At 39.5% G+C, this 16,213-nt stretch overlaps 1 protein-coding gene across 2 annotated transcripts in view; it reads right to left on the reverse strand.

Moving 5' to 3' along the window:
* The window catches only part of ETV1 (ETS variant transcription factor 1), a 64,716-nt gene extending 62,913 nt beyond the window's left edge, over window positions 1-1,803 (reverse strand). The window contains exons 1-2 of one of the 2 annotated variants that reach the window (XM_066564963.1): window positions 1,786-1,803; window positions 521-656 (exon numbers count right to left, since the gene is read on the reverse strand). In XM_066564963.1, coding sequence (XP_066421060.1) covers window positions 521-565 — 45 coding nt within the window. In that variant the 5' untranslated portion in view covers window positions 566-656; window positions 1,786-1,803. Of the gene's footprint in view, window positions 1-520; window positions 657-1,202; window positions 1,375-1,785 lie in introns of those variants that run through there. The other variant, XM_066564888.1, reaches the window with a different exon arrangement.
* Window positions 1,804-16,213: the final 14,410 nt, after the last annotated feature.

Here is a 16,213-nt window from a genome sequence, read left to right on the forward strand (position 1 = left end):
CACAATGCCAATCGTATTTTTAGCATCTAAAGTATACAAACCTACACAATAGCCCATAAATCCCCATAGCATAAGCTATGCAGGAGAACCCAGACATGAAATTATAATAGACTGCTTTGTTTCCCTGTGTTACTTATAAAATTGTTAGCAAAGTCCTGAAAGAAAAAAAAAAAAAAAAAAAACAGAGAGGGAAAAAAAAAGGTTAATGTTTGCCTCAACTTCATTCTTTTGAACGTTGCAGGCAAACGCAGCCAGAAACTTTGAATGCAGCTGCTGCTGCTCTCGCCTCCCTCATCCGCTAATCATGTGCATGATTTTTTAATCATCCCAAAACTGTCTTTAAAAGAACACGATGCTTTATTGCAATAACTAAGAAGATAGGCTCATCTTGCAAGCAAAGCTCCCAGATGAAGAGTCGCCCCTACAGCCGTAACAAAGCAGAGACTGTGTCTGTAAAACTCCCCCACAGAAATAAGTCGGAGTCAAGTTTATAAACACCAACTTTGAACTGATCACTCACATTGGTGACCATGTAAGGCACTTGCTGGTCATAAAATCCATCCATTCTGCAGCTCTTCCACGAGTCTTAGCTCAGTGTTTTTTATTTACTGGGCATTTGATCTGGAGATTTCCTCGGGATCTGGACACCAATCAGCCTAGAGGGGAATACAAGATGGCTTTTAGATTTAAAAAAAAAAAAAAAAAAAAAAAAAAAAGAGGCAGCATGAATGAACTGCTTGCATTTGCATACCTAATTAACCTCAAAGAGTCCCATTCATAAAAACAACCCTCCCTTCTCTGCCTTCACCTGGGTTACACGCTCCTGCCAGCAAAACGCGGAGGAGCAAAAGCACTCGGCGGCGGCGGCGGCCGGCGGAGCGAGAGGCAGGGCTTTATTTACACTGCGCGCCGCGCCCGCGGGCGATCCGCGCCGGCGGCAGCCCCGGCTCTCGCAAGCGTGTGCTCAACTCGTAATGGCGAACGCGGGGCTCGCCGCGCACCTCGCGGCGGCGGCGGCGCCCGGCGGCCACGCACTCACCGCCCTCACACACACACACACACAGACAGACACACAGACACACACAGACACGGCCCCCCCGCCCCGCGCACCAGCCACCTTCTCCCACAGGATCGCTCCCGCAGCCCCACCGCCGCCGCGCAATCCTGCGGGGCGGCGGGCAAAGTTGCGGGGGAAGACCCACCTGAAGGCCACGCGCGGCGATCGGCTGCAAAAAAATTCCCTCCAAATTTAATAAAAACATTAATTATTCCCCGGCACTTCCCCCTTGGAAGCCGCGAGCGCCACTGACAGAGCTCAATCCCGTGGTTTTTCCTCTCCTCCTCCTCCAGGGGCCCCCGAGCCGCGCCGGCGGATCCCCGCCGCCCATTGGCTCCCCGCGCCCCCCGCCGGATCGCCGATCGCCGCGGCCCGCCCGCCCCGGCCTCGGCCCCGGCCCCGGCCCCGCCGCCCCGCCCGGCCCCGCGGGGGGCGACTCCCGCCGCGGCCCCGGCCCGCGGGGCAGCGCCTCGGAAGTGGCGCTCGGGGGCCCGCCGGTAGCCCGGGATCCTGCCGCGGCACGCCGTGTCCCCTACGCCTCCCCGGGGTGGCAGGGCAACCCCTTCCATTCACAAAAATTTAAATTATTTAAAGAAAAAGTTTCGCCTGCCTGACTCCGTAAAGCGAAACGCACCCCCCAGGCACACGCGCGCCCTTTCTGGCGGCGCAGCTGCCCCGCAAAGCGCCGCGGGCGCCCGGAGGTGAGCGCGGCCAGAGACACTTGGTACCGTTTTGTCCGGAGCTGGTGGCATCCCGGGGCTCATGGTTGCTCTCGGTTTGGCTTTTTTTGTTGGGCGTTTTTGGTTGGCGGGTTTGGGGTGGGTTTTTTTTGGTTCTTCCTTTTTTTTTTTTTTTCATTGAATCATAGAAAGCAATTTTTATTTCTACGAGGATGACATAATTTCTAGGTTTTGTGGACAGAATTTGGCAGCACCCATACACCGGACCTAGGGGAATTTTTTGGTGTAGTGGTGCCAGGACCTACCAAGGTCAGGACTTCTGAGAACTTCTCTAAGAAAGCAAGCTTTCTGTTCTTTGGACAGAGTGGCTGTTGGAAGGCTGTGTCCAAAAACTCTTGCCTTTCTGAACAGGCAAGATGCACCAAAGCAGATTTGTGTGGTTTTGTAACAGCTATATTTGTCCTCCCTTTGAGCAGTAAATCCCAGGTATCGCAGCAATCAGGTGGTAAATTTAGGTATTCATGACGCTGTCTTGCTGTGAGATACAAAGTTTCAGGTTTCTATGATCTGATGTAGTTCAGCATTTAACAAGTAAAGCCCCAAAGCCAGCAAGCCCATCTTCTCCCTCGGCCGTTTCTGAGGGCTCACTTTATAGCTGACAGTGTAAAGCCAACTAAAGAAACCTGCTTTTGCATAATTTCCCTCTGGTGGTTTTAACAATATTCAGGTCACTTCTTCTGTACTACTTTGTTTCAAAAACTATGGCTGTTTCATTACACTCTATTCTGGAGCATATTACTCTCTGCCACAACACTTTGATTGTCCTCCTTTCTGATCTCACCATCTATACTCACTTGTCCAGTCCAGCTGAGGAAGAGAGAGGCACCATGTTCCCACCACTCCTGTCCTTCCCATATGGCCTTCACAGGGAAAACATCCACCACCAGCAGCTTGTTTTTTGTGTTCTTGTTCCTTCTGTTTTCACACACCCATCCCAGCATACCTGCAATTACAAGAGAGTAATATTATTCTAAATGTAAAAACCTATGATAATTTTATTCTATTCTTGACCAAGTCTCTCAGTTGTTCCTGTAAGCCACTTTTGTGATACAATAATTGCTAATTCTACCCCCCACCATGGGCAGCTCTCACTACACCAGATTGCTCAAAGACGCATCCAGCCCAGCCTTGAGCACTGCCAGGGATGGGGCGTTCACAGCTTCTCTAACGAGGCCGTCATTTTCTTATTTATACCCATACTCAAACTGGAGCAGCTGCTGGGCTTATGGGAAGGCTGTGGCTACACATACGACCCTGGGAAGCAAGTGGCCAATTTAACCCCTGGACCAGCAGAGCCAGTGAAGCAACTGCCTCCAGCTGACCACCCCACCCCACTGGATGGATACCCTGAGCCACTCATCAACCAGCTCCCAAAGCACTGGACTTTACCACATATTCTTCCAAAGCAAAATCAGTAATGGATTTTCTTGTCTTTAAACAGTGCACTAAAAATCGTTGGTGCGTCAGTCGGCCAAGGCAATTAAACCAACATCAAGTGAAGTTTCCAAAGTTACCTCAGAGCCATCACATATTAGGAATGGCCCATGAAATAATCACCCAAAATCACCCATGAAATTCACATGGGTTGGGTCCCACCTTGTACTTCCCTACACCACAACCTGCACCTTACAAAGTCTGGCACAGCACCGTGGCCACCTTCCAGCACACACCACCACCTCCCCTCCATGTGCACAATTTTGGCATCCTGCTTTACTGAGCTGTAGGAGGTCAACTCTCTGGAAACAGCCGAGCTCTCTGTGGTCCCGGCTGGGCTGTAACTCCGAGAGAAGCTGTGCAATAAATGCATCCTGGCAGGAGAAGCACTGTACTGCTTGCTGTTCCTCCTCATGCCACACATCTCTTCCCTCCTCCCTCTCTCTGGCCCTGTTACACATGCTAGGGAGGAAAGGAAGAGTAAAGCTGTTTTGAAGCCCTCTTTATCCTCATCTTTGTTCATCCACTGTGCTGAGTGGTACTCAGGAAAACTTCATTAACTATTAAGAGGAGGATGCTGTAGACGTAGTTCTATGTGCTGAATTGCAATTTGTATCATCATCAGTCATAACTGTCTCATATGTTAACTGGTGAAGGCATAGTAATTACTTTGTAATTTTACATGCTTGTTCAAAATTCTTGCAATTTCTGGGGTTTTTATAAAGTTTTTGTGTTTTAACTGCTCTTTTTGGAAAGAGTAGTTAAAACATAATTACTTTAAATAGTACTGTATTATTAAATATCTTTTCCTTTTAAATAATCCTTTTAGAAAATGAAAAATTAACTTCAAAATCACTTCCATTTTTAGTTGAAAAGGTGGAACAGTTTTTTACCCAATTGAAAATATCCAAAAAATGTGCTGAATTTATTTTGCTATAAGAAATTATTTTTAAATCAACTTTTCTAATAATACTGCTTTAGAAATAAGATACTAGCTCCCTTTTACAAACAGACATGTTCAAGTAATCTATAAAGCGTCACTATATATTGAAAATTATATATTATTTCCATTTCTTAATGGCAATATATATTTCACACATTTATTTGAAAGTGGACAAGGAAATATATATTTTCTGTTCAATTTGACACACTATGGAGTCACAAATAATTGCTGTAATGTAAAACATAGAAGTAAATCAAAACAGAACAAAGAGAAGATTCGATAAATACTGGTTTCTTCTGGAAAATGTAGAAAGAGCTTAAGCACATTTTCAAATCAAGAAATAAATCATCATAATACAATATGATAAAATCCAAGTTCAATAATAATTTTTAAAAAAGAATAAAAATTAAAGATCATAAATTTACTTGATAAGAAGACAGGGAAATACATTCAAAAATACTTTATGATGAAAAAGAAACCCTTTTGGACACCCTCATCAAATTATGCTTATACTGAAAAAATCCTTCAGAAAAGGGACAGTCACAATTGGAGCATAATATGCAGGTACATTTCAAAGCTACATTTAAAAAACCTATTTTTTTAAATACTAGGTTTTGGAAATTGTTTTCCTTTATCCATTCCTTCCAGGCATTTCCCAGTAAAACTTTGATGTCACTGATGAGCCTGACAGACAACAAAAAGGATGCCCTCCATCCAAACTGTTGAGCAGCAACTTTTAAAACATAGTATATAGAAGACTCATTAAAATAACAACTGCATATGTGACTGACTACAGCAAATCCATGAAAACCTAATGAGATTTCTGTCTGGTAAATTAACCCTTGACCACATTTTAACCTCTTGACGCTGACTCTTTAAGAAGATTAACAGTGCTTATTTTATCATGATGTGTCATAGTGTCATATAACAAAATAGTATATAACATCAAAATTTAAAAGAAAAAACCAGAGAAATTAATAGGGCAGATACTTGCCCAACATTATGGCTTTCTGTAAAGCCTTTGTTTCAAATGCAGCATCAAGGAGTAAACCTTAAATCAGGAAAAAGGAATGTACCAGTAGGAAGAAATAAAATGGTGATTATATTCATGTGTGAAACTATGAGATGTGGAATTAAAAGTACATGCAAACAAGTATCTTCAATGAAAAAAGAAAACAACAGTGTTGTTTTCTGTTTGACTATATGAATTACCAGCACATTGCATACATCATTGTCATTTAGACCTAGAATTGCAAACCTAGAGGCCTCCATAACCAACTGCATTTCAATGTCTGTTTAACTGATAATGCAGTGTAGGGCAATTTTCAGAAAACATTTATGTACTAGAAAATTATGCTACACAGGAAAACAAAAATTAGAATATTTCACAATGAGTGCAAGAAATTAAAATTCCAGACAAGTCTTTTATTGCAATGTGTGCCAACCATACCCTGGGCTTCCGGAAGAAGTGTGACCAGGAGATCAAAGGAGATTCTTCCCCTCTCCTCTCTTCAGGGCAGACCTCACCTGGAATACTGCATCCAGCTCCTAAGCCCCCAAAATAAAAAATATGTAGACTTGTTGGAGAGGGCCACTAAATTGATCATAGCATTTGGGAACCTGTCATATGAAGACAGACTGAGAGAATTGGGGTTGTTCCACCTGGAGAAGAGAAGGCTCCAGGGAGAGAGACTTTATAGCACCTTCCAGAACATAAAGAGGCCTACAAGAGAGATGGAGAGGAAACTTTTATGAGGGCATACAGTGACAGCACAAGGTGGGAGCAGTTTTAAACTGAAAGAGGGCTGCTTTAGATTAGATTTCAGGGAGAAACTGCTTACTATGAGGGTGATGAGGCACTAGAACAGTTTTGCAAAGAAGTGATCCTATCCTATCCCTGGAAGTGGCCAAGACCAGGCTGGGTGGAATTCTGAGTAATCTGGTCTAGCGGAAGGTGTCCTTGTCCACGGCAAGGGGGCTGGAACTAGATGACCTTTAAGGCCTGGTCCAAGCCAAACCATTCTGTGATTCCCTGAAAGATGAAAAGTAAGTTAAGTTTAAAAATATTTTCAGCCTTCATCATAACCAAGACTTCAAAGTATAAAAGCTTTAGAGAGGAAAAGGCTTGGCAACTCACTTAGAGCACTGGCCCAGTTGTTGGAGCAGAGTAACCTCAGTATTGTTCTGGATCTCCTAATGGTCTTCTGGGTAATTCCTACACAGCACCCCCTGTCATCTCACTGGGGGTTTTGTCCCTATAAAGTGAGATATTGAGCATTGAGTTCTTGAGAAGTACTGGTGACAATAATAGTCTATTACTATTGATTGTGGAGATACTAGCTGCATCTAGCTTCTTGGATTTTCCTAATCTAGTTCCTTCTGAACCTTTGAGGAGCAAAAATGCTACACATATGTATTAATTTCAATGACAATTACTACACAACAGGAGTGAATAATCTAGAACTGTGAATCCATGATCAGGATAAATTCTCAGCTCTCTATGCCAACACAACCAAAGCATCAGGCAGTGCTCTAGTGCAAAATACTACAGAAAACTCGAAAGAATTCTTCACTGAGTTGTATAAATCATCTTAATCCCATCACAATAATACTCATTTCCTTACCAACTGAGAAAATCAAAATAAAATAAAAATGATACTAGTCCAGGACCTAATATAGCAGTGTATGAGTCACTGGAAGAACAAACCAAGTTAAAACATTAAATGTAAATTGCAATAGGTTCTTGCAGGGTCAGTGGAGTTTCCAGATTTCTCTCCTTGCAATTAAATTAATTAAATGGCCAGCCATGATAAAGTGATAATCAAGTAGCCTAAAAGTCACTTGAATATCAGGCCAGCAAAAGAATTTGTGCATAATCTCACAGATGGCTTGAATTTGCATGTCCTCCTGTACAGGTACCAAGAGAGAATCATGCAAACACTTCAGAATCCTTCACATACTTTGTGAGATTTCTGCCCCACTGTAGTTCATAGAGTTTGGAGAAAACCTCAAATCTCTTGATGCAATTATAGTCTAAGGCAAACATGAAGCAAGGAACAGGAAGAGAAATGCTTTAAGATTGTGTTTACTAAGTTTGCTGGAAAATCTCTCATTTATAAGTTGTTTAGTGCACATTAAATGGTTTTGGTCATTCTTTAAGCCCTCCTGAAACCCAGAAGACACAAAGATGACACAATGTGCCCTTTCAGAATTACAGACTCTCCCTCAAGATCACTATTAGACATGCTCAGAGCTCGAGCACAGATATTAACATAGCAGCAAGGGAAAAAGCAATGCCATTTATTAAATGACTGGCTATAATGACAAAAAAATCAAACAAGCTTGTGGATTCAAATAAGGGCCTTAAGCCTATTTCCTCTTTTTCTAGCAACTGCATCACCTGAGTTAGTAAAACATATGACCTCTCTCTACAATTATTAATTTATGAATTTTGATAGTTACAGTAATATTTAAAACTATTACTATTGGCAGGCAATGGCTATATTTATATTATATTGTATGTATGTACATTTTAAATAGTAAACATGCATAATCATTAGAACCTTAGGACCTAGCCATCCACTTCCACCTGTGTACCACCCCTAAGCCCAGATAGTTGTGCACAACACCTGAGTATTCCAAGACAAGCAATAGAAGAGTCAAAGAAAAGGGACAAAATCTAAACACAGCTCCATGCACATAAAATGACAAGATACTGAAAGCAGATGTTGATTACTAAGAGAAAAAAAATTAAAAGACAGAGAATAGTATTTCTTAGGGTTTTTTCAGAAGCAAAGACTTAGTAAAATGATAAAAAGACCTAAATAAACCAAGACATTAGTTGAAAAGCACACTGTAAATGTTGTTCCAGAAGCAAACCCTGCCCCAGTCTCCAGTTAATTAGGAAGTGGCTTTGCTATTAAGAGGCTGAGGCATGCATGTGTTGCCACTGGTGTTCAGGAGAGGAATTAAATTTTTTGTGCCCATTTGCAGTAGGGCATGTATTTTGTTGTAGAGTAGATAATGTAAGAGAACAGACTATGTTAACTTCTAGGAAGATAATGAGATCATATGCATTATGTTCTCACTTTTGCCATATTTAATATGTTCTCTATTTTTAGTTGCTGAAAATGCCAGCCTTCGTAGCCAGGCTTTATTGTTCCTGTGAAGGTGCTGAGCAAAGATGGTGGTCTCTGTCCTAGAGAGCAGAGGTGTTTGCTCATCAAAACAGAAATGAAAATGTGTTCTCCCTCACAGCCAAACCCAGTATCCTTGAGAGGCAGAGGTAACAAAACAGACAGTAGCTATGTTTCACTTCTATCTGTGACTAGCAGATGCATTTTAAATTAGAAGTTTTAAAGCAGCATTTGAAAAAATACAATGTATGAGGTTCTTGAGCTTTCCGTGAGAACTTTTCCCATCCAAAGCAAAAAAGCAAAAAGTAAGAAGAAAATGTGGGGCACTGCTGGCTGTCATTACTGTTTTTATGGCTATCACAGCTATTAGAGAGCTACCTAGACCAACCAATCTCACCCTCAGGATAAACTGTATTGCAAAGAGCCAAAGATGGGGTGCATCTATGAAAGGTGGTTGAGGAGAGCATGGAAATCAGGAAAGGACAGCAATAAAGACAAGGAGCTAATCCTTGGCAGCACTACATGGCGCACACAGGCAGAGATGCCAAAAGAGAAAATGAAGTTCAGATAAAAGAAAGCTGTCGGTAGACTGGGAAAAGCCAATGTTTGCAAGGTTTAAACTGAGGACTAAACAGCTATGTTGAGTCATGTGGTAGGGAAATTCTTCCCTGGGAGGAAATGTGAGGTAGGAAAAAAAATAAACAGAAAATGGAGACTAAAACTATATGTACAGCTGTAATAGGATATACAGGAACTATAGATCAGAGTCCCACCAGACAAATTGTGCAAGTCTCTGCCGAAATAATAAATGCCACAAAGGAGATATCATTTGAACCCTTAGAATTATAAAATGCAAAATATTTAGAAGCAGGAAGTGATCTTTTCATTTGGTGAATTTAATGTGCTTAAAAACTTGTATTTGCACATCCCAAAATCTGTTCACAAGATTGGAAACAATAATTATACCTGTTTTTCAAAAAAGGAAAATTAGGCTCTTGTGAGTATACTAAGGAGCAATAATAGGGACAAATATTGCATGCTGGGAGGATTTCAGTAATATTCCAGGACTTTATTTCTTCTTTGACCTAGCTATATTGGGTCACCAAACTCAGCTCTGATGTTAGAGGCTTCTTCCACATAGAGTGCACAAGGTTCCCATTATTCACAATTTTGCAATTCATTAGTTTTCAGTATTTGAAAAAGAGGGGAGAAGGGAAGAACATGCAATCTTTGAATGTTAGGATTTTCATTTTCGAAAGTACTGTATTTTAATAAGGCATGAAGTTACTGGCTCTTATTGGATTTTATTTTGTCGTAAAGATTTTTTTTTCCTATTTTGAAGAGTAATATTTTAAAAAGTCCCACATTCAATCAATCAGTCAATCAATCAATCAATCAAACAAAAAAGGAATTGAAAGCAGGAGGTGGAATTCAAGCCCTGATATATGTGACAAGGGCCAAATGTGCTCTAATTCCATCTGCAACTGCTGCTATTACTGCTACAGGTTCACCATAGGGAAGCAAGCAAGGTAAAATGACTGCAGGTTAAAGGAAGCTGCCCAGCTCTTGCTCTCTGAAATATATTGCTATGAATTCACACAATTCTAGCCTTTTCAGGACTGTAGAAGCATAGAAGTATGTTGTATGAAAGTTCTCCAGTCACTTTCCATTAATGCATATTAAAAGAAAAATCAGTTCTATAGCTAAAATAAGACATCTTCTGAGAACTGTGTGCTGCCTTAATAAGCAAACAGCACGTGTACTGTCCCAAAGAGCAAGAAGGATTCCTGTAGCATAGTAACATTCTATAGTCTTATCTTCATTTCTAATACACTGCAGGCTGAAAAAAATTATTGCAAATCTGAAAAACACTTTTTACATAAGAAACCCTCATAAACCATTCTGCTCCATCTATTTCCTTGTCCACCTCATTCTGCCTAATAATTCTGATCATAAAAGGTGTAATGTAGAGCAGAGATTTTGAAGACAAAGTCTGTACAACATTCTATACTGTTTTAAAGAAGGAGAAGGTGGTAGAGATATTGAAAAATCTTTAACTGATCTTATTTACTCTTCACTGTACCTTTTTAGTTAGTCTCTGTATTCCTTAGGTTTGCATAGTATTAAATTCGGTGGTACTACTCCACATACAAGTTTGGAAACATCACAGACCAAGGTTTAAAAGTAACTGAAGGGTTTTTTGTGAGGGTCAGAGTGTCTTCAGGAAAGAAAGGTACTATTGTGAAAAAGATCCACAGAAGCAGCTGCTTTTAAAATGTCATGCATAGGCACAGCAAAGGTTGCATAAAGTCCATGACTTTTGCAAAAGAGTGTTAAAATAACGTAAAATAATAATAAAAACAACAACCACCAGTTCAACAAATGCCACTCAGCCTGAATGGAAATTTCCAATTGGGCAGAATTTCAGCAATGGAATGGCAGAACAGAGGCCAAAGGAACTGACATTCATTTGCTTGTGTTTCAAAATCAAATCTAGCTTGAGAAAGAGGGAAGGATAAGAAATAGACGCCTCTAAGAAAAACAGCAATATAAAAGCTACAGGTTATGTTTGATAGGACAGAGAGTATTTAATTACATTATACCATAAACCTAAGATATAAATGACAGAAATCATATTTGGCTTTTGAACATAACAGGCTTGACTGACATTCCTTTTTCCAGTTTTGGTTTGGGTTCATCTTTATTTTTTTGTAATTTTAATTTAGGTTTTTATTTATTTTATTTATTGTACTTCTAAGTTTAGGTCTCTTTCAGTGTTAAGTGCTATGCTTATTTTTCTTTTTAAATTTAGAGGCCTGTACTACAGTTTGGACTGGAGATTAAGTAAATTCCTGATATATCATGCTCTAACAGGAAATGTTGGAATCCCATTCTGAACAGGGACAGACTACATTTAAAAAAAAAAGAATTAAAAATCTTCTCTTTCACTTAGAGTCCAGTGCAGATACAAACAGAAGCTCAGAATATCATAAAATTCCTCCGATCATAGATTTACCTCAGAAAAATCCAAAAATATAAGGCTCCTTATATCTAAGATTACAATCTCTGCAATCTGGTACTTCATTCAGGATGCTCCTGTTGCAAAATCTGTTGAATCTTTATATTATCATCTCTATGCTTTTGATGATAGCCTAAGGGAGAAAGATGTTTTCCTTCACATTTTTCAAAGGAAAGCTAAAATTTACTAAGCACAGTCCCCTGAGTCACTGTGACTTTTTTCCCCCTTCGGACAAGGAAGATACAAATGAAAACATACTTGAGCTATGGAACTTTCTTGCTTGCTTTCTTCTAACGTAGATTTGTTTTACCAACTCTGATTATTAATTTAATTGTGTAAATCCAATTCATTGCACAAAAAATGTACCAAGTTTTTTTGGGGGTAGCATTTTACTACAAGTCAAAGAAAAACCTTCCAAGGAGGGCTTCTAAGTTGATATAATAGGTTTTTTTGTCTTATTGTCTGGCCTGGATGTCATTTTTATCCTCCAGGTCTCCTAACAGGGTGTCAAAATATTAATTTCAAAAACTAAAAGGTACCGGATGAAAATTACCTTTGTCTCCCTGAGAAGTCCATGTCATGACCATAAACATGCCATCTCTGGTACACGTTCCTTGGATAATATAGATGAAAAGGAGAATATACACAAAGAAGCACCTATGCACTCAGCCAGACCTAAAATCACTTAAAAGCTAAATATTCCACTCATAGCTTTACCTTAGGATAGTAAAAGGGGTGTACATTACATATATTGGTTAGTTTGATAGAATATCCTTGAGCAATGTTCAAAAACAAGCAATAAGGAAATTGTTACAGCCATGCATAACACAATTCATACACAAGGAGTCTACATTTGTATACATAAAGTCAAATTACTTAAAAATACCATAAACAAATTACAATGGTAAAAAGAGAAAATATTCAAGTATTTTGGCTGAATCACACAGTAAAAATACAGATGTCCATAAAATTCATCTCTATATCCTAGAGTTTAATATTCCATCCATGCCAGCAAATGCAAAAAAGGGAGTAAACTAAACCTCAAAGCTGAGAGCTTGAAAAATTTAAAAAAAATGTAATTAGACATGATTTTTTCTAAAAAAGAAGGTGTTACCCTCTAAGGTAATTGCTAAGTAGCAATGTCAGGAATGCTGGCCTAATTTCCAGTAGTAAATAGTGAAGTAACAGAGGATGATTGAACTTGTGCTTCTCTGATTGTTTTAGCTGCCATCCTTACTAGAAAAGAGCAACTGTAGGCTGCACAGATATTTTTTAGAGCTCAGGTCATCAAAAAAAGTGAGTTGGTCTCCGTAAAATTCCTTCAATAGCTTTAGCAAAGGGATGTGATTTCACCATGTATCAACTAATGGTTGCTTCCTAGTGGCTTGTGATTCTCCAGAGGGCTCCTGATGATACAGAAATAGTTTCTACATAAACTAGCATAGATTCTTCAGTAGTCTTTCCATGCCACTTTGCTGCAACAGTGTAGCAAGTAAAGACTATTAGAGGTAATTTACTGAAACTTCTAAGGGTTTCTAGTTTATCCTGTGGTTCTTTCTAGCAATAGTTCTTTTATTGCATGTGATGCTGTCAGCCAAGTGTGACTTAGTGGATTGTGCAGCCTATCAAATTTTGCAAGCTCATTTAGAAAGCCCTTATGGAGCTTAAATTCAGAGTTTTCTCCTGAAAGCACAAGCATGTCCCTAAACAGAGCTAAGAGAGACCAAATATTTCTGGCATTTTCTTTAAAAAGCCCCAAACAAACGAAAACACATCATCTTGTAGGGAACTAAGCACTTCAGGAAAATGCTGGAATGTCAACTCAAAGAAGTACCCACACTGTGCCTTTTAAAAGTAGCAGTTTATAGTATGTTTAATATAGCAGAGAAATCTGTGCTGCCAGTACTGGCTGACAAGCATCCCTCAGCTTTTCCAAGAGGAACATGTCTATGGGAAGAGTGCAGTTGACTCTTGATGAGCATTTGAGCTTGGACTTCTGAGCAAAGACTGTCAACATGAAAAGTATTCTTGCCAACCATAGTGGTGCTTTTGCAAGACCACTAAACGCAGTTTCTTTTTTCTGTCTGAATATAGCATTTCTTATATTTTTGCTTGCTTTCCATATGGATATCATCTGGTGTTCTGAATGCTTAATAGTGTAATATAACAGGAGCATGTTCAGAAGACCTCTCTTATCTGTAGCAACATCTCCAGAAGCAACTCTTGTGAAAATATTACCCATCACATTAGAGTGAAACACCAAATATAACTCACCTGATCATGAATACAAAATCACATTCATCCTATTTATCACTGTTAAGATAAATTAGTGAATTAGAAGAAGGAAAAAAAAAACTTTCCTGCTTACTTACGCTAATGATGATAGTGTCATATTATACTTATTAATAGCAGGGGTTTTAATAGTGAAATAGTAATCATTATTGTAAAAGAGAAAGCTATCCTAAGTGTTAAACATCAAACAAGCCACATCTAACACCCCTGAAAACGAGATCTGGAACACTGCAAGATCTCATCAACTCACTCAATAGTCATCAGCTGAGTGATTTTTACCATGACAAGGGAGGATGGTCTCAGTTATCTTTTTTTATATGCTTTTTTTACATAAGAAATAAATTTTAAGAAATTTTTAAGAAATTAAAAATTTAAGGGAATAAAAAGGCTAAGAACCTAGGTCAAATTTTGTGAGTCACTATTGGAGCAGACCACATTTCACTAATTCTAAATCAAAATTTGCCTTGTCAATAAAAATTTGACACAGAATTTCCCATTGTATTTTATTTATTGAAACTAGTCTAACTAGCCTAACTCATATAATTTTTCTTGTTCTGACTAAAATTTCCATAGGGATGGCAATTATGCAGAATGAGCTCAGGAATATCATCTGGTATGGCAACTAAAGTGCTGTCCTGGGTAATGTTTGCTGCGGGTAACACTAGTGGGGTCTAGAGGTCTTTTTATGGCACTAGGAAAGCACATAGTGTTATTTAATTTTGTACCAAAGAACAGAAGGCAAACCTTTACATTATGTACAGCCTTTATGTTCACTGAAACTGGAGAGAGGAAAAACAGAGGGAAGGGGAGATGTTGAATATCGCCTGGGAGGTCTCATCTACAGGAGTTACACAGAGGTGGGCAAAAAAACCCAAACATGTGCAGTAAAAAATAAAATCATCACATCAACACTAGATAAACAGAAGAAATGGGCACAGGCAAAATAACAGATAATGTGCATTTTTACAGTCTGAAATTTTGTGTAAGACTTTCATATAAGACTTCAGAATATCAGTGAAAAGTTTTGTAAAACGTTGATGGAGATGTCAGGAAAAACTTTATCTCATGTTTTAAGTCAAAGTGAATTTTGCTAGATCTGAATTCATACAGCACACACTACTGATGGGATGGTAGCAACGACTGTATTTAGAGTTCAGCCAGATTTGGCTTGGTAAGTTGTGTTAATCGTGAGTTCCAGTTCACCTATTTGACACAGTATTTTGAGTAGGTGTATTTGCTTTACTGCAGCCATACAGAATGTGTCTGAAGATACAGAGACAGAAAGCAGCAGAGTACATTGTGTTCTTCTTGACATGGTGCCCAGAGAGGCTACCTGGAACAGAGGCTAGTCAGTGTTAAAGGAATAAAGTAGGTATTTCTTAGAAAGGCCTTCAAAGGATACACCTTGGGCAGTACAAGAGCCTGTCCATAGCTACACCCAAGATGGACCTAAGAGGGACAACTGGTCACGAATTTTGACACTTTTATAAGCTTTGCTCCATTTACATATTGGAGTTAATTGTCCAATTACAGCTTCAGGTTAACTCCCATCCTCCCAGACTGCTCTCCTCAATTTGCTGCTGCTTACAGTGTTTGGGCCTGAAGCTGCACCAGTGTCCTTGGTTGTTGGGCTGGAAAAGGATCTTTTTGTCCAACTAAGCTGTGAAGAGAAGTTGTGACCACTTTATATGAGGTTCTGAGTTATACTAAAGTAGTACAGAATCTGGAAATTATGAAAGCTTAAACTTAAGGCATCAACCAGACTGCCAGAACTTTTCCATACTTCCCAGAAACAACACCCACACAAGGAACATAACCCAGCACACTAGGGACAGAAGCTGGGACCTCATCCCTGCAAGTAAGAGTCTTCATAGATTCACAGTTTAAGTGCTTCTGAGAACATAGTTTAGCTCTTTGGTGTACCACAAGTATGCAGCCGTTTTGTTAAAAAGTCCCAGCTGTATAGTAATCAGCACACATTTTTAATCCATCCATTCTCTGTTATGAAATGCCAATAGAGCATAATAGAGAATTTTAACAAGCATCTACTGCCTGCAGTTATAATCTTCAGCCAGCTTCTCATTTCTGTAGGTGGTGAACCAGTACACCACACAGATTCAGCAAGACTGTAAGTTAGAGAGTGATTTACTGGGACAAATGACATAAAAGTAGGAGGATTATAAGAATGTCACTCTTGCCCAGTAAAACCATTCAGAATTACACACTGTCCTTGTTGCATAACATGATAACAATTAGGGTGCTAGGTAGCATACCTTTCCCTGCCCTTCAACATCACAGCCAGGTTCAGCTGTGAGAACAGAGATCAGTCCTTGGTAGCACCACACAGACATTCGGTGTGGAAGGGTTGTTGAGTTTTTTTGGTTTTTTTTCAATAGAAAAGCCTGGGAGAAGGCTTCAGTATATTCTATTTTTTTAAAAGAAGCACTTTTAAAAGCACTTCTAAGCCTTTTTACTTTTAAAAAAGTAATATTCTTAAGCAGTAGAACAATTTTTTAACAGCACAGGCAGCTGTAAAATGGAATCTGACAAAATGGTCTGTTATTTATCTGCACAATGTCATTCCAATTTTGC

Source organism: Molothrus aeneus, chromosome 1, assembly GCF_037042795.1.
Source record: "Molothrus aeneus isolate 106 chromosome 1, BPBGC_Maene_1.0, whole genome shotgun sequence".
NCBI lineage: Eukaryota > Metazoa > Chordata > Aves > Passeriformes > Icteridae > Molothrus > Molothrus aeneus.